Raw genomic sequence first — 22,045 nt, 5'->3', positions numbered from 1 at the left:
TGGATGCTAAATGGATCCTGGGAACTTTGCTTCCGAATATTTACCATTTAACGTTATTAATCTGTCTGCTGTAAACCTAATGGAACATTGAAAGTGGAATTCTGCCTTCCAGTTGATTAAGTATGGACCATTAACTTGCTCAACAAACTTGTGCTAATATGCTGCAGGATGTGAGATTCTAATAAATATAAAGTCTCACATGATGCAGCGTAGCAGTGCACATTATATATAGGTAAAGAAACTCATGGAATGAGATAAAGCAGGTGGCATTACAAATGTTTACTAAGCAGTGCGTTATACATGTGCAGCCTGCTTCTTTTTTAGTGACCCACTGGGATGAGGGTCACTGCTGTGGAGAATCTTAAACTCAAACGCATCATGCCTATAGACGCAGTGACTATTACTTTAGTCAGATTAAAAAAGAACATAAGGCCACATCCCACTATATAAAAGGCAAGCCGTATTGGCGATGACTCACTTTTTATTCTCATGCAGATGCACACTGCCAGCAATTCTGGCCTCAAGGCTGCTGCAAAGCCTGCTTGCTACTGGGTGGGGGCCCGCCAAATGGATGGCCTAAGCACTCCTCCTTACTCCTTCCCTCAACGCCCTTCCTCTCTGACCTCCAGGCCACTGCGAACCACCCACTTGCCACTGGGAGGGGGCCCACCAAATCAGTTTTCTAGAGCCTGTTGTATTTTTTCACACAATGCGTATTGTTACAAGTTTATCATAAATGCAGTATTACCTAGTGGCTAGAGTATCACCTAAGCTCTAGGAAATCCAGACTTGAATCCAGACTGTCATGGAAGGTTTCTGGGTGTCCCTGGGCCAGCTACTCTCTCCCAGCCTAACCCACCTCACAGGGTTGTTGTGAGGATAAAATGGAGGAGTAGCAAGTGATAATGTAAGCTACGTTGGGTCCCCATTGGGGAGAAATGTGGAACATGATTAAATAAAAAAAAACACTATGGGCTTGGGGGGCACTTTACTTACATGATCTCAGCTGTCCAGTTTGGCGTAGTGGTTAAGAACACCAGGACACTAATCTGTATAACTGGGTTTGATTCCCCACTCCTCCACTTGAAGCCAGCTGGGTGACCTTGAGTCAGTCACAGCTCTCTCAGAGCTCTCTCAGCCTCCCCCATGTCACAGGGTGATTGCCGTGAGGATGATAATAACACACTTTATAAACTGCTCTGAGTGGGCGTTAAGTTGTCTTGAATGGTGGTATATAAATCTAATGTTGTTGTTATTATTATTATTGGAATGGTGAAATACAGCCCAGCACAGAATAGGCAGAGGGATGAGGCCGAGACTTGATTTATATGTGATGCTGGTCTTGGGTAAAGCACTTAATTAAATTAAATTTAATTTTTAACCCACCCACCCCCTGTGAATGGGCTCAGAGTGGGTAACAACACAGTTAAAATACAAACAGCAAGTACAGCATACAATTAATAACGTAATACAAAACACATTTTAAACCCACAGCAACGAAGATGTTAAAAACCCAATATACCTCTTCAGCAATCGAGAAGGGCTATAGATGTTTCCAACAGAGAGCAAATCAAGACCACAGCAGAGATGCTGACCAGGTAGCCTGCCCAGACCTCAACTGAACTCTGCAACCGGGCACCGTCTCGTTTTAATATGTGCACCAGAGACAAAGCAGGGAAAACACAAGGAGATCTGTCATCAGAATTCCCTGTGTTCATTATACGGGGAACCAAATTTCCTAATTGGCTCCACTTCTCCATGAAGAGACTGCATGCAAATGGGGAATGAATCAGGCCAGAACCACAGCACTGGGGTGTGGGGAGTTCTAAACTCCCCTCCATGCTATTCCCCCCATACATATTGCCCCTCCTCCAGACCTGCCTTTTGCACCATAGTGGAAAACTTGTAGGCATCTGATTTTTCCCTTCCCGTGGGACAAATAGCAGTTTCTGGTCAGGAGGGAGGTAATTTGCATCAGTTAACCCTCTTTCCCCAGCACTGCGGTCCTATCTGATTATCTCCCTGCTGGAAAACCAGATCTGACTCAGAAATAACAGCTAAAAACATTGTGAACGTATTAACAATACTAAATTTTATTAAATCCTTTTATGTATAACTTTCTTATTTTGAGACTGATGTTCAATGCTTGCTTTGTTCCTTTTGCAATTACGCGCCTTTTGAGCCGTATGTGGACATATGTGTGTGTACATCTATTGCCAAGAGATCTTTCCACGGGACACCAAACACAACCACTTAATCATTATTAAGGGCAAGTAGCCAATATATTTGTGTAATTTAGAATACAAGCCCAACATCAGAAGCTCTTTGCACCTTATATAGAGAGGCAGATTTATCAGAAAAAACAGCCTGAAAGTTATTGAACATGACATATTTAGGGTGAATAGCATTAAATATTCATGTCAGGGTATCAGACATAGACCTCATAAGCTGTTAGAATGAGTAAGCTTGCCTTTTCTTTTTAAATATCTCTTGATACACAAGTCTAAAATTCATCTCCCAAATGAGTTTGATGATACTTTGCATAAACAATACAATTTGTATCACACAAAAATAGGCAATTCTTCGTTCAATCAAACGGTTTAGGACTGGTGAGATATCGGGGTGTCCCTACCATCTGATGCAATGTTGCATTGTAGTGGTTGTATCAAGATTAGAGATGGGCATGAACAGGAAAAAAAACCCGAACATGATGTTCGTTGTTCGTTGCCATCCACGAACAGGGACTTATGAACAACCATGAACATGGCCCTGTTCACAAACATGTTCGTGGTTGGCTGTTCGTGGGGGCCAGCAGGCTCTCCTCCAGCCATCATCCAAGTCAAGATCCCTACTGCACCACTCCCAGAAACCTGACCTGAGCAGGCACCAGGAAAGGTACCAATAATAAATAATAGCTTGGCCCAGAGCCTGGCAGCAGCCCTGGAACTTGAAGGGGTAGATCCCTATCCCACCACACACAAAGAAAATTCAAGCTCCAATGCACTCTATCAGAATGCCAACAGCAACTGTCTCTCTCCCCCTCCATTGCCTACAAAGTCAGAGCTGGGAGCCCCCCTCCCCCCTGGTCTTTGTTCCCTTGTTGTAACAAATTTGAAGCTCCACACTTGAAAGGAAGACCTGCCTATCAAACTAAATTGGGCTTAGATTGGGGTTTTCAGTGCAACAGCAGGAGTTCAGACAGAGTTCAGACAATCCCTGCCTAAGTTGCCAAGAGAACTGATTGCAGATGCCAGACTGTCTGGCTTGATGAACAGCAATGAGCAATGGACGAGGCTTGCAACAACCACCTGTTCATTTAGAATGGGGCCTCACAAACAGCTTGTTCGCGAACAGCAAATTGGGCTGTTCGTGGCTTTTTGTTTGTTCGTATTGCTGTTCGTGCCCATCTCTAATCAAGATGCTTCTGCACTTGGAACTTGTTTCTTGTGTCAAGGTGATTGTCAAGGGTCGGATACAGGGATTGTATCACACCAATAATGAAAGATCTGCGCTGGCTGCCCCTGGCTCCTGAACACAGTCCAAAGTGCTGGTTTTCTACCTGGGCCAGAGTACTTGAAGGACTAGATTCTCACATAATGTCCAGCCTGACTCTTGAAATCCTCCGCTTAAGCTTTGTTTCCCAGCCTGCAGAGAGGTGAAGTGGATGGCAACCAGATGCAAGGCTTTTTCAGGGGTGGCCCCTCACCTTTGGAACACCCCTTGAAGTTCTCCTAGTGCCTCCTTATATGTTATTTAGGTACCCATCAAAAAACCTCACCTAGGCTTTTAACTGAAGGTTGCACCATTTTAGTTGGCGGAGGGGCTGCTTCTAGCCTGAGGGCTGTTTTATGAATAACATTGTAATATTTGTTTGATGCTGTTTTTATGTGCCTGATGGGCTCCTTTGGGGGGGGGATGCTTTAAGATGGATAATTGCATGGCTGTTGTTTTTATTGTTTTATTATTGTGATGTTTGTAGTTAGCGAGCTGCCTCAAACAAGGCTCTGGAGACAAATGATGACATAAATAATTCTGTAGCAGCTCCTTGTTTATGAAACTCGATTCACTCGGATGCTCACCATGTGCCTGATCTCCATTTCAGGAGGTGGTTAAATCGTCCTTACTGACCCAGGCAGTTGATTAACTTGGTTGAATGTGGTGGCTCTTTTCTTTCTTTCTTATCCTCATCCTCTTAGGTGATTGATTTACAAGGTTTAATTCAATTTTTACTTGGCTTTTGTGCTGCTATCTTTTAAAATTTGTTTCACTGTTGGAAATTGTAATTAGTCTTTGCTTTCCTGTGAGACTAATGGCTCAGAGGCAGCATATAAGTCTCTAAAACCAACCAACCAACTAACCAACCAACCAGCTGCACACATGAAATTCATCTGGGGCCTTTCCCTGTCTGTTTTAGTAGTTTGGAGCACTAGTAAAAATCATTCTCTCCACAATTTATGGCAGATTTGAAAAAGGAGTCAGGGTTTAAATGAGGATTTTATGCAGAACCAAAACCTGACTTGGATACATCATTTTTTTTTTCAAATCCTGCCTAGGATGCGATAAGGTAGGAACAAATGATGAGAATGTTTATCCTTGCTTTCCTCTGTTAGTTCATTAACAACAGCAGCAGCAGCAACAGCAACAACAGCAACAAACAACAACAAAAGCATTCGATTTATATATCACCCTTCAGGACAACTTAACACACATTCAGAATGGTTTACAAAGTATGTAATTATTACCCCCACAACAATAATCACCTTGTGAGGTGGGTGGGGCTAAGACAGCTCCTGGAAGCTGTGACCGACCCAAGGTCACCCAGCTGGCTTCAAGTGGAGAAATGGGGAATCAAACCCAGTTCTCCAGATTAGAGTCCCACGCTCTTAACCACTACATCAAACTGGCTTTCTGGTCTACAATGAAGATCTCTCATGCTTGAATTCTTTGTTGCCTCCTCTTAGGGCCAAGCTACACATGACGAATGACACTTGAACGGCAAGTGGATTGAGTGGAGGGCAAGTGAACAGGGAGAAATACACTTGCCATTCAAGTGTCATTCGTCATGTGTAGCTTGGCCCTCACAGTCAGCTGTATCATGCTACTCTGTGCACAGAACCCAGAATTTTTCTGCATTCCTCCCAGTTCCTACAGCCCCTTCTGACCCCAAACTACTATTCCTGAGGTTGCAGGAGCCTCACAAGGAATAACTTGTGCAAGTAAGTGGAGAAATCGGAATGTGGAAGGGCTAAAATAGCTCCTCTTCCTCCTTCTAGTTGCACAGCTCTGCTGAGAAAAGGGGTCAATTTCATCCTCTGACACACACAGCTGTTCCGCTGCTTGGATCCCAGAAGCCCAAGAATGATGTTTCCAGGGGTTTGAAGGGGCTTCAGGAAGGGATAGGAACAAGAGAAAACTCCTGTCATGCATGCCTGTGATTTCAGCTTACATGAATGTGAGAACCTTCTGCCAAAGATGCTTAATGCACTGGTCCATTCGCCTGTCAATATTTTTTAAAAAATATTTGTTTAAAACACTAGTACCCTCCTCCATCACAGAGCTCAAGGGATCCATACTGATATAGCAAATGAACCCTGCACACTCAAGAGGTCCCACGAGGGGCTTGTTCATGTGAGTTTTCCAGGAGTGATATTTAGGGAATGGCAGGCTTCAGGCCCTGTGTGATAATACCACTGCTTCTTGGGGATAAGCCAACATCATATATTCCATTATAATCATTATATTTGCCTAAAGCAGTGGCTTTCAAACTTTCTGTGTGCAAGGAACCCTTTCTAAAGGGGAATTTTCGGGGAGCAGATTTCATTCAAGTGCAGCCCCCGCTGGGCTTGTTGGGAAATAACAATGCCTCGAATAAAAATAATTGCACTAGCTAGAATACAAAGAGCATGCTCTTGCCGCTGCGTACAATCAATCATAATTGGTTTTCTTTCAAGGACGTTTATCTACCGTTACCAGTCTTTTAACGAAGGAGCCCCTGGTAAGCTTCTGGGGAACTTCTGGGATTCTCAGGGGCACAGTTTGAGAACTATGGGTCAAATGCTAAAATTTAAAGATCTCTAAACCTCAAGTCAGGCCATCAAGATCTTTCATGAAAAGTGCAGTTCATGAGTATGTTCATAAACCAATTCTGCACTTATTACTTTTTAATGTGTAAAAGAACAAACAAACAAGAAAAGAAGCCCGCAGTTCTGAGCCTCTATTAACCTTAATGAATGGATCGTTACCGGCTTCTTATTTGCAAGAAATCAATACAGGAATGAACAGAAGTCTAGATGAAGCAAACACGGTCAAAGAAATTTCCATTTCTGATGATGCAGTAACTGGCCCAATTTCACAATACCTATCCTCAATGGCTTTGTAGATTTGGAGTATGATTGGATCGCTTTTGGACAGTGTTGCTGTCCATGGTTTCTTCTGGCCACAATCAATTATGCCAAAAAAGGATTACAATCTTGCTGGAAGATTGTTGTTTGGTCAAAATTCAGAATCGTGCCTTAAACTACAGCCAGACTCCTTAAACATTTAATTAACATCTAAGAAATTAAGTAACAAATCCAAACCTTTTAGAGTCCGGAAGAGAATAGGATCCGAGAGAGGACCCACTCCTTTGGCGTTGCGGGCTTGTATTCTAAAGTAATATACTGTGTCGAGATTGAGGTCCATGATCTGATGAGTAAGCCGGTCACCGCTGATAGACTCCATGACCCAGTCATCAATCGGAGAATTCTTGTCCAAAGTGTAAAACAGAATGTAAGCTGTAAGCAAACAACAAAAAAGATGTCTGTGTATGGATAATTGTTTGTGCCCCTTCTCACAGGGGTGAGGTGAATGGAAACTAGAGAAACGTCTTTTTGGTGCTGGTGGGGACATCTCTGAACTCCTCCTTGGGGCTTCTCAGCCACTTACCAGATTGTTGTTTAGCCACTGGGCTAAGCCAAGTTCATTGAACTGTTCTCTCTCTTTTTTTTTTCAGAGAATTTTTTATTTTATTAGTAAATTAAAAGCCCAGTAAAAAGGGCAAAGAAATAAAAGAAAAAAGTAAAGAAGAAAGAATACAGAAAAAGAGAGAAAGATAAAGATCAGAAATAACAAAAAAATTATACATATTTCATTTTCCATTTTTCTCTACAACACCTATCATATTTTAATAAGCATTAAACTTTTAGTGTTGGTATCTCCAAAATTTACCTTTTTCCAGTACTGCCCCTCTTCTATTTATTTTTCCCAAATTTATCTTCTTAAAAATTAAAGCCCCAAATCATCAGTTCCTTTTTCCTTGTCTCACACAAAAAGTCAATAAGGGGTTTCCAGTTAACCATAAAAATAGACAATGTTTTATCTCTGATCAGATCTGTAAGTTTAGCCATCTCTGCTAATGCCGTCATTTTCATAATCCAGTCCTCAATTGAAGGTAATACTGTACTTTTCCATTTTTGTGCATATAAAAGCCTAGCTAGCGTGGTCATATACAGAAATAAAATACCATATTGATTTTCCAACTATTTATTGATTAATCCCAACAAAAAGGCTTCTGGTTTAAAATGTACATTTTTTGTATTATCATATGAATTTGTGACCAAATTTTTTTAGCTTTAGAGCAAGTCCACCAAAGATGATAAAACATCCCTTTACGTTGCTCACATTTCCAATATTTGTTTGATATGCTTTTACTAATTTTTGCTAATTTGTCAGGAGACATATACTACTGATACATCATTTTATAGAAATTTTCTTTAAGTTTGGAGTTCAAAGTAAATTTGAGCCCCTTTGCCCACATATTTTCCCACTAGTCCATCAGTATATTATATCCAAAGTTTTTAGTCTATTTAACTATACAATCTTTCACAGGTTCTTCTTCCATTTCAAATGTCAATAAGAAGTTTATACATTTTGAAAATAACATGTTCGTCATTTGTACAGAGCTCTTTTTCAAGTTCTGTCTTTTCATAATCGAAGCCCCATAATTTCTTATCTGATTTGAACCTTTCTAGAAGTTGAGCATAGAAAAACCATTGACATTTATAACCTTTAGCTATTAAATCCTCCCTTGTCTTCAATTTATAATCTCTTTGTGAAAATTCTAGTAAGTCTCCATAAGTCAACCATCCCTGTTTGGCATTGAACTAAAGTTTTATCCTATCTGCTTCAGTAATGTATGGCCTATTTCCTGCTTGCTGATAGTGACGTTTTTATGACACACAAAATTATTTTATACTGCTGCTGCATTTATGATGGTTTTACCAGTGCCAAGCTAGGGGTGGTGTTATTGCTTTTATCAGGTAGGTTTTCACTGCTAGCCAACTTAACCAGATCTCTTGAGAGGTGGCACACAAATCCATTAAAATAAAGCAATACAATAAAAAGATACGTATCACAGTACATATATCTTCACATGTACACAGATTTCCCATAATTTCACGCATTACAGATTGCACCTTCTTATACTGCAATCCTAAACAGACTTACATCCTTCATTTTGAACATCTGTTGACTTTGAAGAAAAAGTCCATGGTCTTTGAAGGGTGCAACTTTGTTTAGAAACATACTCTTAGCCTGCAATTTTATACACTTATTTCAGACTAAGGGCCAAGCTACGCATGACGAATGACACTTGAACGGCAAGTGGATTGAGTGGAGGGCAAGTGAACAGGGAGAAATACACTTGCCATTCAAGTGTCATTCGTCATGTGTAGCTTGACCCTCAGATTGCTGATTTCAGTGGAGTTAGCCTAACTCAACACAAAAGTGAATTATTCTTAATATGTTTCATTTAGGGTGGGTTCACTCTTGATGTTGTCTTCCATATAAGCCCTTCATGCCCATGGATTGTTGGGCTCACAGCCAGGCAGGGAAAGGCAGAGACCTAGTATACTCTGATGCAAATATCTTAGCTCTTCTTCATACATGGGAGAAGGAAGATCATGCCTGAAGCATTTCCACGTAAATCAGTGTAGTCTCAATTCCACTAAATTAATTTCAGCCTTTGTATTCTAGTGTAATGTATTATGAATCGATCTATTGTGGAATCACAGAAAAATCATGGCAACAAGGATGCAAAGAACATTCTACGACATATATATATATATATATATATATTTCCATAAATAGTTATAGTTACAGTCCTTGATCCCACACATTTTGATAGGCACTAATAATTCTGTATGCATATGGTTCATTCCATTCTGTATCTTATAAGAGAAACACTTTCCACTTACAGGGTTAGGAATTGCATGACAGTCAACTGACCATTTATTATTTCTTGCAGTTAAATATTTTCAAATATTCCCTGAAGTCAAAAGTGTAGTAAAGGGCAGTTTATTATTTTGATTTCATTATGGTGTCATGTGTTAGTGAGAGCATGTGTAGGGCTGCAAGACCTGTAGCATGTAGGGGCAAATCTAGCAGAACAGCAAAGCTACTAGCCACCTGCCTTTAGCCATATGCTAAAACTGCAGGCACCAAAGAAAAATTGGCAGCTTCCTACCTGCCTGTTTTTTTAAAATTAGTTGCTATAACTTTGCTTTATATCTGTTTTAATTTAATTTTTATCTGTTATTGGCTGAGCCTGATGTTCCAGGGCTGCATATACACATCACTGGTCATTGCACTAGCACTGTGCTATAGCAATCATTCACAACTGGGTTGTCTTGCTATGAGTGCTATGAGCAACAATAGTGTAATGTTCAATTATATATGGAAGTAACATAGGACAACAGCCAAACAGAAAAATTATTAATTCGTATTGATGCAATTTGACCTGATATTTTATTTAAAACATTTGTATTCCATCTTTCCATCCAACTTAGGGCTCCCAAGGCAGCAAGCCATGAAAGCAATGTTAACATACAGATAAATATATAAAAAATATTTAATACAATTAAATAAAACAAAAAGACACACAAACAAGGAAGAAGGTCAACGAGAGTTAGATTCTCTCTAAATGAGACTTAGGGCCAAGCTAGAAGTGATGAATTACACTTGAATGGCAAGTGAACAGGCATGAGTCTGTTCACTTGCCATTCAAGTGTAATTTGTCACTTCTAGCTTGGCCCAAAATACATGCGGAGGCTCAAGTGAAAAGAGGCACAATGCTAGCCGGGAAGACGAGTTCTAAAAAGACAGATCAGAAGGCTTTGCCAATTTCCCTCTCTACACAGCCAGCAAAGAAGATCGCTGCTCAGGGGATTTGTTTATTCCCCCCCCCCCAGCTCCCAGAAGGGGTGAAACTGACAGAGCCCTTTGGGAGGTGGAGAGAAAATAAAAACTCCCCCCTCCCCAAGCAGTTATCTTCTTTTCAGGCTCTGTAGACAGGGAAATTGACAAAGCCTTCGGACCCGTCTTTTAAACTCCTACATTACCCGTAGGACTACGTTACTATGCTAGCATTGTACCTTTCTTCACTTGAGCCTCCATGTGTACTTCGTCTCGTTTAGAGAGACTCTGAGTGAGAGAATGCCAAAGAAAACAAAGATGGATGGCAGAAGTCAACAATAGAAGGGGACAGATGGATCTCCCTGGAGAGGGAGTTCTAGACTTTGGGCACCACAGACAAGGTCTTTCTTGGGTGACCACTCATCAAGCCTCAGGTGGCTGGAGCACCCAAAGCCAGGCTTTTGAGGATGACCGGGTAGGTTCATAAGGATTTGGATGGTCCTTTTTAATAACCAAATCAGAACTGTTTTAAATAAACAAATCTAATCATTTCATAATAACCAATTGGATTCATACGTTGGATAATTATCACACTGTGATGATTAAAATATACTTTTTGTTTTAAAGAAATTAATGGCTTGGATCTCGTAGAAAATCTCTGCTGGAAGGGATTTCTGACAGCAGGGTGGAACTTTCTTGCTTCCTCCCTCTCACTGCAACTCAAAATGTCCCCAGAAATGCTGCTCATGGGAGGTCAGAGGTCTGAAGGAGGGGGGAAATCAGAGAACATTCTCATCCTCCCCTTACATCAAATATTTTCGATTGGATCCAACACACCATTTTACAAAAATACTTGAACATCCGACAGTATTTGACCAATCAATTGATCATTTTTTTTTATTGGTCAAATGGCTAATATTATACAGGGTGGAGTGAAGGAAGGAGATCTTTTGTATGGTTTAATATATCCTCCAGTGGATAGTAGAATATTGGGATCAGGAAGATCCTAATCCAGATATGGGAGAAAGCACTTGTAAGGACCAAAAGATTTTTAATTCACTGTGCCCATTGTTTATATTCACCAGACCATAACATGCTCGCTTTATTAGCAGCACATTATTTTTATAATTCTAAGATGCTTCATTAAAGTCTATTAATAGCCTAAAACAGTCATTAAAGGCCAACATCTCTGACTTAAAACAAAAAACAAAACCCTGCTATATTCCCCCCCTAGAAAATTAACATTACATGCTATCCTAATTGGCCATTGATGTTATGACATTATTTGGGGGAATAATATCTATCACTGTATACCATTCATTAAGTTCTGTCCTTGTCAGTCAGCATTAAGGGATTTCAGATCATAAGAGCCTTACCTTGTTATTACAAAGTTAAAAAAAAAAAACACCACCAATCCATTTCCACCCCTATGTGTCAGGCCAGGCACCCTATCATTATGTACATTATGTTTTACATTATTGCTAAACAACTGCCTTATTATTAGGCACTCCTAATTGCCGCTGAGCATAATACATCAGAAGACCTTTGCTCCAAAGGACTGCATTTCTTTTTTTTCTTTTTTTTTCTTTTTAAAAAACGCTTAATGCTTTGGTCCATGAAAAGTGAAGGACTTACTTTGTTCCACTCTCATCAACTCTCCCCGTAATTTTTGCACGGAATTAATTACCAGAATATCTCGGCATGGGTGTGCATGAAAAAAAAGCCAATTGAAAAAAGAAAACATGGGCTGCAGACTATAGCCCTCCGAACAGCGATCATATTCTGTACTGTGCCTGACTCCAGGCAGCAGAACTTGAGACTGTGAAGAGGCTATGAAAAGCTCCTCGAGGATCTCCATGGATTCGATGAATGGGAAACAATGCAGCGAATGAAATTCAGTGTAGGTACATAGAAGGTGATACACACTGGAACATAAAATCCCAACTTCAAGTATATTCTAACAGGGTTTGAATTTGCTGAGACTGAGAGAGAAAGAGAACTTAAGGTCATAGTGGATAATGCAGAGCTGGAAAAAGTACAGGAGAGGAAAGTCTAAAGAGACCAAGACTGCTCACTTTAGAAAAGAGTCAACTAAGGGAGGACAAGATAGAGGTTTATAAAATTATGCATGGGGTAGAGAGGGTAGGTAGACAGAGAGAACTGTTTCTCCCTCTCCTATAATACTAAAACTCCAGGGTATCCAATTAAGCTGATGAGCAATAGGGAGGAAAATAGAATTCTTTATACAATGGGTGATTAAGATGTGGAATTCACAATGAAGACCACTGTCTTAAAAAGCTTTAAAGGGGGATTAGACCAATTCATGGGAGACAGGTCTATCAGTGGCTTCTACCCATGGTGACTAAAGGGAGCCTCCATGTTCAAAGGCAGTAAACCTCTGAATACCAGTTCCAGGAGGCAACATCAGGGGAAGGCCTTGGACTTTAGGCCCTGTTATTGGCCCCCCCATAATAACTGGTCGGTCACTGTCCGAGATGGGATGCCAGACTAGATGGACCACTGGTCTGAACCAGTAGGGCTCTTAATCTTATGAGATCCATCATGCCCCACAAAGCCTGAAAGCAGTGTGTTGTGGACTGCCACAGACTGGATAGACCTTTTGTTGGTACCACTTGTCCAGAAGGGCAAAAACTCGGGATGAACAAATATGACCATTTTTGTTTCTTTTTCATTCTGCAGTGTGTCATAGTTGCTCTGCCTCATTTTCACTGATGATGTCCATTAATCTTTTGTTTCTTTGATGCTATTTATATCTGATTGATAAAAAGTCACCTACAATTTACACAGGCTTTTAATTGACATTTATCCAATTCCTTTCCTTGTCTTTTTTTTTCTTTTATCATCTGTCTTACAAGATTGTGTTTATTTTTATCAATCTGTGCTTGAGATAATTTTATTCATCATTGCTTTTTTTATTCTTTATTGTCAGGTTAGTGTTTTTATTGTTTTATTGTATTTTGATTTTTTTTAAAAAAATGCTTTTAATCATTATGACATCTAGAAAAGAAACACACAGATCTTCTGAATAAATAAATAAACAAGCATGGGCTAATGCTTTCATTTTAACGGGAAAAAACTTTCTGCCTGACAAAAAGAGAGGAGAGTAGGAAAACAAAGACTAACAGATTTCTTTTCCTTTCACAATGGAAAACTGAAATCAAAGTGGGGATATGCAAACAAAACAAGCTCACTTGAAAAACCTGGCCTCATCCCAAGTAAAAAGAGGCCCCAAACCTCCTGTTTTTTTTTAAAAAAGGTTTCTATGAGATGGCAAAATAGTAAAGAGTCCAGTAGCGCCTTTAAGACTAACCTTATTGTAGCATCAGCTTTCGAGAGCCACAGCTCTCTTCGTCAGATGCATGCATCTGACAAAGAGAGCTGTGGCTCTCAAAAGCTGATGCTACAATACAATTGGTTAGTCTTAAAGATGCTACTGGACTTTTTATTGTTTTGCTACTACAGACTAACACGGCTAACTCCTCTGGATCTATGGGATGGCAGATTCTATGACTTATCCCCAGTACCATGTTTGCTGATTCTCTCTCTCTCATGTGCACACACATCTCTGAGTCAGCTAGAAAACAAAGACGCAGAATGCAACAGCAGCTTACCAGTAATCTTGCCATTGGCTTCTAACGGAGGCTGCCAGCTGACGATGACGGCTCGAGGCTTGCCTTCTCGAGTAATGACTGTCAAATCCTTGGGAGCAGAGGTTGGGGCTTAAAAGAAGACAAAAGCCCACATCTTTTTTTAAGAAGAAATGTTACAGGAGAATCAAACGTACATAACTTTGACCCTAATCCACGAGGAAGTTTTCTTCTGCAATCTCCTTTGAAACTTTTGAGTGAAACATAAGAAAACTGAGCCCATTTATTTCAACGGCCCTTATACTAAGAGGCCTTCCTTTTGCAGTACAACAAGAACTATTCTGGGAAGGATAAACATATGGATGGGGTCAGGATCACAGCGGCCACATAACCCCTGAAGAATATGCATTCGGTGGAAAGCACACAGAGGACTTGTGCAGGTAAGTGTGTACACACATGAGACTCTTGCCTACAATTGACAACTTTGCCTTTTCCCAGTTCCCAATCACACAGAGAGGTGTAAAATCAAAAAGAGTCCAGTAGCACCTTTAAGACTAACCAATTTTATTGTAGCATAAGCTTTCGAGAATCACAGTTCTCTTCATCAGATGCATCTGATGAAGAGAACTTGATTCTCGAAAGCTTATGCTACAATAAAATTGGTTAGTCTTAAAGGTGCTACTGGACTCTTTGATTTTGCTACTACAGACTAACACGGCTAACTCCTCTGGACAGAGAGGTGTGTACACGCACACCACTGCACAGCTTCCACTGAACATGCATAGCTTGGGAATGACACCTGTTGCTTCAAACCCAGTTTTCTCTCATGCAAACATCTACTCTCAGATGTGTTTTTGAAATTTAACTTCATTTGTACCCCACTTTTCAGGGGTACAAATTCCTCCATTTTACCTTCTCAACAACTCTGAGAGGTAGGTTAGTCTGGATATGTGTGACTGGCCCACCGTCACCCAGCAACCTCCTGTGGCAGGGTAGGGATTTAAAAAGCCATTTCTGAGGTGTGGTATATGGAGCTGCAACTTAATAACCCCTTTAATGAAGTAGTACTGAGCCAAAACTAACCATTAACAATTTGGCAGAGTCAGCAATGTTTTTCAAATCTCTTCCATTTTTCAGTACTGTTTGCAAAATCATTTGCTCATTTATTTACGATTCTGTTGCTCTTTCGGACTTCTTAGTAATACAGTTTCCTCCTTGTTATGTTATCACATGGCCCAAACTGATAGTGTGTCTATGGCATTTTTTGGCACAGGCAATTTTTGCTATGTTTGGCCCTATACCTCCTCCAGTGTTCTTCTGAATTCTGGACAAGTAACTCCCCCTTCAGATTTCAATACAGCATTTCAAGCGTTCTCTTCCAAGTTATCTCCTGCACTTTTTCAGTGCAGGGAGAAAACTTGGAAAAGAAACACTGCATTGAAATTTTCAGTGAGAGTTAATCATCCAGAATTCAGAAGAAAACCAGAAGAGATATGGGGCCAAATGTGGCAGAAATCACCATACAAAAAAGGCTTATGTCATCGCACTCCTTATGTGATCCCTGATTGGCTACGATCCAGGAATAATGATTATATTATGTGGTGATGTACACCAGTTGGGATGGACTTAAAGGGGAATTAGACACACTTATGGAGGATCAGTCTACTGCTAGCTGTCAGCTATAATAGCTGAATGGGACCTCTAGGTTTAGAAGCTGGGGGGCAGTCAGTTGATGAGAGATGATGCCAATGGACTCTGCTTGTGAACTTCCCTTTGACATCTGATAGGCCACTGTTGCAGACAAGATGCTGGGACAGAAAGATCACTGTTGGTTATGTTCTAACCAACAATTATACTAAGAAACAATTCTAAATAACAACCCCGATGAATAATTCATAATTGTCGAAGGCTTTCACGGCCGGAGAACGATGGTTGTTGTGGGTTTTCCGGGCTGTATTGCCGTGGTCTTGGCATTGTAGTTCCTGACGTTTCGCCAGCAGCTGTGGCTGGCATCTTCAGAGGTGTAGCACCAAAAGACAGAGATCTCTCAGTGTCCTCTCTGTCTTTTGGTGCTACACCTCTGAAGATGCCAGCCACAGCTGCTGGCGAAACGTCAGGAACTACAATGCCAAGACCACGGCAATACAGCCCGGAAAACCCACAACAACCATCAATAATTCATAAAGCTGAAATTTAAAAAAAAATGATGCTGAAACTAGTGGAAACAATATTACCAAACAGAATCAAGATAAATACGAATGTTCACACAGCCAAAGTATTCGTTGAGAAATATCTGTACTTCCTCCTTCTGAAATCATTGTTTTCATTCAAACCAGCCTTTGGAACTGGAGAATGTTTAGCATCAGAGAGAATATTCAGCATCATCCAGTCCAGATGACTGGGGTCTGAATGAGGGCCAATAAACCTCTAGGGAAATCACATAATAGGAGATCTAGACCACAGCTCCTTCGTCTTTGTTAATAGATTACCACATGGAACAGCAAAATAACCAAGAAGAGTAATATGATATCAAAGCATGCCTTCCCTTCATATATCAGACCTTGAATGCAATCACATTCCTTGAGCCTTTGATAAATTAATACATAATGCTGACTACAAAACTCTGGTTCTAATAACAATAGAGGATTTGGGCCCATGTTTTCCTCTGATCTTGGTCTCCTTTGAAAAATGAATGGCATCTATACCTCATTGTTAGGGAGGAAAGTCTTTGAAGTTCATGATATTTATGCAGCATAGTATTGCAAATATTCCATTCATTAAAGTGCAGCAACCTGGCGACGAGCCATTTCAAGAGAAGCTGAATGAAATGTCTACTGTGCTTTGTTTTGCTACCCACCAGAAAGGGAGAAGTTATTTTTTTATTATGCTTATTTAATGTAGTCTACACCACACTGCAAAATGTGGCAAAAATAAGGTACAATCCATATTAGCGATATAAGCTGAGAACTTTATAAAAGTAACATTTTAAATCTCCTCAGAAGGGAACAAAACAGAGACATACCTGCTTCGTAGGTAGTGGCATGAGCAGTCATACTCCATGTGCTTGACCTTCGACCTTTTGTTACCATGACAGAAAATTCATACATTGTATTTGGCTTCAGACCGGACACTGTGTGACTCAAGGCTGTTGTATCTGCTGACTATAAAAGGGGGGAGGGGTTAAAAATTACAGTCTAGCTAGATTTATAGCAGAAAGCAAATTTGGAAATTATGTGATCTCAGTACTTCCTACCGCATATAATGTCTTGTCAGGTTTATTTAAATATTTAGATATTTATACCCCACTTCATAATAACAGTTCATTTGTATACTGCTCTTTTAGACAGAGCAGTGAACAAAGTCAATGTTTTTATCCCCACAATGTAGCTGGGGAGCTGAGCAGAGAGAAGTGGCTTACACAAGGCCACTAGGTGAATTCATGGCCGTAGTGAGAATTGGAGTAGTGAAGTGCTTCATTGCAGCCCATCTACTTAACTACTATGCTATATCAACACTCTCACCAACACTTTTTCCATTAGTGGGAACCCAAAGTAGCTTACAGTTTGGTGTAGCGGTTATGGGACTCTAATCTAGAGAACTGGGTTTGATTCTCCTCCACTTGAAGCCAGCTGGGTGACCTTGGGTCAGTCACAGCTTCTAGGAGCTCTCTCAGCCCCACCCACCTCACAGGATGTTTGTTTTGGGGATAATAATAACATACTTTGTAAAGTATGTTAATGCTCTCAGTAGGTGTTAAGTTGTCCTGAAGGGCAGTATGTAAATTGAATGTTGTTGTTACATCATCCTCCTGTCCTCCATTTTATCCCTACAATTACCACATTGTGAGGTAGGTTGGGCTGAGAGAGCCTGCCTAGATTCCCATGAGTGAAAATGGGAGCAGTCATTTTCACTGATTCCTCTCTCTCATGGCAGCCCTCCAAACGCATCCCCAAATGCTTCTTCTGGGGGATGGGGGACCCTCAGGAAAAGCTGAGAGGGCGTGGAGTTTTTTCATGAGAGAGGCAGATCAGTGAATATCACCACCATGATAAGTGGCATCCAAATCAGTGACTGGCCCAATGTCACCCAGAAAGCTTCCACAAGGGAGCACTGATTCAAACTTGGGTATCCCAGATCCTAATCAAGCACTCAAACCATTCTATCACATTGGTGTTCAATTTTTAATCTCTTGGGTTTTTATCCCATCTTTCCAACAAGGAGCTCAGATTTTATTTTTATTTATTTAGTATATTTTTTATCCTACTTATCTGTCTGATGGGGACTCAAAGTGGCTGACAAAAATGTTTTAAACAAATTTACAAACAGCATAGAAAGCAAGCAAGCATCAAAAAGTAAACAAGACATCCTGGGCTGATGTGCATCAGGTCAATCCGATTGGCCAAGACCATAAGCAGTAATCCATGGGCTAAGAGACACAGACTAACAGCACTCTGAGTTTTGCCCATGGGCTTGCACCCAACGGCTCCTCTCCTCCATTCTCTCTTCACAACAGCCTTGTGAAGTAGGTTACCCAGTGAACATCTTGGCAGAGCAGGGAATAGAATCTGAGTCTCACCAGTCTTAGCCTGACACTATAACCACTATTAAAAGAGCAAACACAACAAGACCTTCACCTATCTGTTGGAAAAATGCCTGAAAAAGAGAAGACTAGCACCAGAAGAACCAGAAGTTTGCCATCAGGTGACCTTGTGCCAGGAAGGCATTGCAAGGGTGAGATGTCATAACAAAAATGGGTGTCTAGTGACACCTCTCCTCTTAGATGGTGGGAGATACTGAACAGGGCCTCTGAAGATCTTAACTGGTGCACAGGATCATATGAGAATAGATGGTTCTTTAGACTACAGCACTGGCAAACTACCCTGGGTCCGGATCCACTATTAGCATACTGCAAGTGAGTTGCCCTTTAAGAGAAAAAAAAGTTAAAAAAAAGAGAGATCCACCGGACACTGAAAATTCACTTTATTTGAGAAGTTATTTAAAAAATGTTGATTGAATTTACCAAAATGCTTACTTTCTTATCCTTTTCCTACAAGAGTATTCTGAGAGCCATTAATACATATTTAATCAGGTGGTCAGAGAGGAAAAAAAAACCCTTCTGCTACCTCTTCAGTAAATATGTACATAAACTCTTATAAAAAGTTCTCATTTTAGTACCGTGGTGTTTGTATGTGCTTTGGCTTGGTTAAGTGTGTGCTTTCGTTCATTTGTTTTATGGAGAGAAATGCATTATTCATCTTGTTGACGAAAGTCGGTTAAGAACAGGTAAATAAACGGGAGTTAATGTTTACAGAGGGAGTAAGGTAATGCAGTGTTTTCCCTCTTCTACCTTTTGTTTAAACTTGTATTAAGAAACCACTTTAGCACAGCAAGATTTTTATCTCAAAGCACATGACAAGAAGTGGAGCTGGAGGAGAACAGCAGTGAAGTATTGACACAAATGGAAGTTTAGCACTTTTCCAGCTTCAGAGGTTTCCAGAACTATATGCAAGCCATATCTAAGGAAATGCTAACCCATTCTAGTGTTCTATGTGTTCCTTATTAGAGATGGGCACGAACCAAAATATGAACCAATATTCATGACAAACCAGACTGGTTCATGGTTCGTGAATCAGTGGTTCGTCAGATCCCATTTCTGATGAACCGCCACAAACTTTAGGCTAGTTTGTTTGTTTCTTTTTTTTGGTTCGTCACTGCAGACAGCCTGGTGCCAATTAATCAGTTTCCTAGGCAATGGGGGATGGACTTCCTGCAGACCTTCTGCTGACCTGGAAGTGACCCTCTGGTGGCCCGGAAGTGACCTTCTGCTGGCCCGGAAGTGATGCTTTTCTGACCTGGATGTGCTGTTTTCATGAACCAAATGAACCAGTCTCTGAACCGGGGGCAGGTTCATGAAAGTTTGTGGTTGACAAACCACAAACCACATGGTTTGTTTTTCTTCTGGTTCGTGTCCATCTGTATTCCTTATCTCTCAACTCACACACCCTTGAAATGATGAAAACAAGATCTGAAATGACCTCTGATCTCTTTAAAAACCAAGTTTCTAGTTCTTATGGATTTAAACATAAGTATGAAAAGTTTGGCAATATCTAGAGTTTCACAGATACCATGGAGGGCCAAAAAGGCAAGTAAGTGGGTTCTAGATCAAATCACGCCTGAATTCTCCCTACAAGCTAAAATGATGAGTCTGAGGCTATCATACTTTGGTCACATCATGAGAAGACAAGATTCTCTGGAAAAGTCAATAATGCTAGGAAAAGTGGAAGGCAGTAGGAAAAAAGGAGGACTCAAAATGAGATGGCTGGACTCAATAAAGGAAGCCACATCCTCCAGTTTGCAAGATCTGAGTAAGGCTGTTCACGATAGAATGTTTTGGGGGTCTTTCATTTATAGGTCACCGTAAGTCGGAAGCAACTTGAGGGCATATAACACACACAAGTGAAATGTCATTATTCTTCCTTTGAGTATCTCGTCCTGCACAAGAAAAGCCTTGGTCAATGAGACTAGGGCAGTATCTTGTTTTCAACACAGTCAGAAGATCTCGAAGCTGGGATGAAAACAGGGTAGAGAACTGTCAACAACACCCCTGCTCTAGTTGCACCAGCAGTGGAGAAACCACAAAATTATGTCCCTGTGTGGAAGACACTGTGGCAGTTACAGGAGGAGGCCAAGTAGGATGAAGCTCTGAGGGCCAAGCTACAAGTGACGAATGACACTTGAACGGCAAGTGGATTGAGTGGAGGGCAAGTGAACAGGGAGAAATACACTTGCCGTTCAAGTGTCATTCGTCATGTGTAGCTTGGCCCTGAGTCATCTATAACCGGGGCTTAGGGTTTTATTATGTTTAGGATAAAATGTTTTGAAATCTGCCATTAAAATGTGATATAATTCAATAAATGCATAAACCAACAAGAGACTCTGAAAGACATCAGTTCTGCTAGATTATATCTGTCCAGCACACACATACACACAAAAAGTAACAACCATGTTGATAGTGTGGCAGTAGGGGAAACTGCAGGATTTCATAAACAAAGAAAATATGTACAGGCTGATCAAAGCAAAGTGGACTTTGGACAAATATAAGAGGCCCTTTTTGCTTTGTATGAAAGGGAAAGTTCTTTGATTTGAACTATTTGTTTCTTCGTTTGATACGAAGCATTAGCATTTCAATGGTTTCCAAATACACTTTGAGAAAAACATCAGTGAGGTGAATGGGGGCAACTGGCTCTTTTCACGCTACACTTTGGTGTTTCCTTCAAACAGGATTGAACAAACTTACTGCTAACTTAAATGCTGAGGGAGAAGGGAGTTGATAGGGGAAAAGAAGGCCCTGGTGTTTTGGGGGTTGAGAGGTTGAATGTAGAAGTCTATAGAGAAGATGAAACATGGCAGGAAGAAGACCTTCAGGACTGGGGAGAAGATACTGTCTTCCAGTTGTGTATGTGTTGTAAATTTGTTGTGTTTCTGGACGGATTTGGTCAGGTGCCTTGGGGCCAGAATGATGAGGTAAAAACATCTTTCAAATTCAAAAAAAATATTGAGAAGTAAACATCAGAAGCCATCCAAATATCAGAGGTTTTTTCAACAGATAAAGTTGTATCAATGTACTGGAATATCTTCCAGACTGCATGCACAGTCAACGGCATCTCCGGGTTCTGAAGCTGGATGCCTGTGACAGGCAGGGCCAAGCTAGACATGAGAACCTCCTTGTGGTGGTCATGCGTGTTTTGCTGCCATTTTAAGATGCTGTGAGGGCCTGAAGCACAATACTCTTGTCCCACCCTTATGCCTTTTAACTGCCAAAACAGCCGTGTGGCCATTTTGGCACCTGATAAGCCATGGAGGGAGGGGGAACAAGAGCACCTCAGCAGGCTACACTGCAGGGTCAGTGAGAATTGGGCCCTTGAGGCATTTTTAGAAGACTTTGAAATGGTGGCGGCCTCCTAACAGTAGCCATGAAAATGCCATCACATCTAACCCTTGCATGAGGGAGAGAAGTCAGCATGTGAGGACAATTGTTTCTGGAGTATACTTGTGGGCTTCCCTGTGGTACCCGACTGGCCACTAATGGAAATCATTTTTTGGTTTTTTTGCATCGCTCATTTATACTGGGGATATTGTTTTCCCACAAGCTGACCCATTTTTGCTGCCCTTATTTAATATTTAGTTCAGACTGTACTAATGAGAGATGAAACCCCCTGCAGTTTTTGATTTGCACCTCTCATTTCCACAGGGTCTGCATATTAGCA

General features: G+C 40.8%; 1 protein-coding gene across 1 annotated transcript in view; it reads right to left on the bottom strand.

Annotated features, from left to right (window-relative positions):
• Nucleotides 1-22,045, bottom strand: part of DCC (DCC netrin 1 receptor) — an 814,397-nt gene that overhangs the window by 121,993 nt on the left and 670,359 nt on the right. Inside the window, exons 18-20 of the mRNA XM_054986644.1 lie at nt 16,801-16,939; nt 13,803-13,910; nt 6,579-6,773 (exon numbers count right to left, since the gene is read on the bottom strand). Coding sequence (XP_054842619.1) covers nt 6,579-6,773; nt 13,803-13,910; nt 16,801-16,939 — 442 coding nt within the window. The remainder of the gene's footprint in view (nt 1-6,578; nt 6,774-13,802; nt 13,911-16,800; nt 16,940-22,045) is intronic.

This window comes from Eublepharis macularius, chromosome 8 (genome assembly GCF_028583425.1).
Source record: "Eublepharis macularius isolate TG4126 chromosome 8, MPM_Emac_v1.0, whole genome shotgun sequence".
Taxonomy (NCBI): Eukaryota; Metazoa; Chordata; class Lepidosauria; order Squamata; family Eublepharidae; genus Eublepharis; species Eublepharis macularius.
The sequence above is the reverse complement of the archived record's forward strand: the minus strand, read 5'-3'. Positions and strand labels throughout refer to the sequence as shown.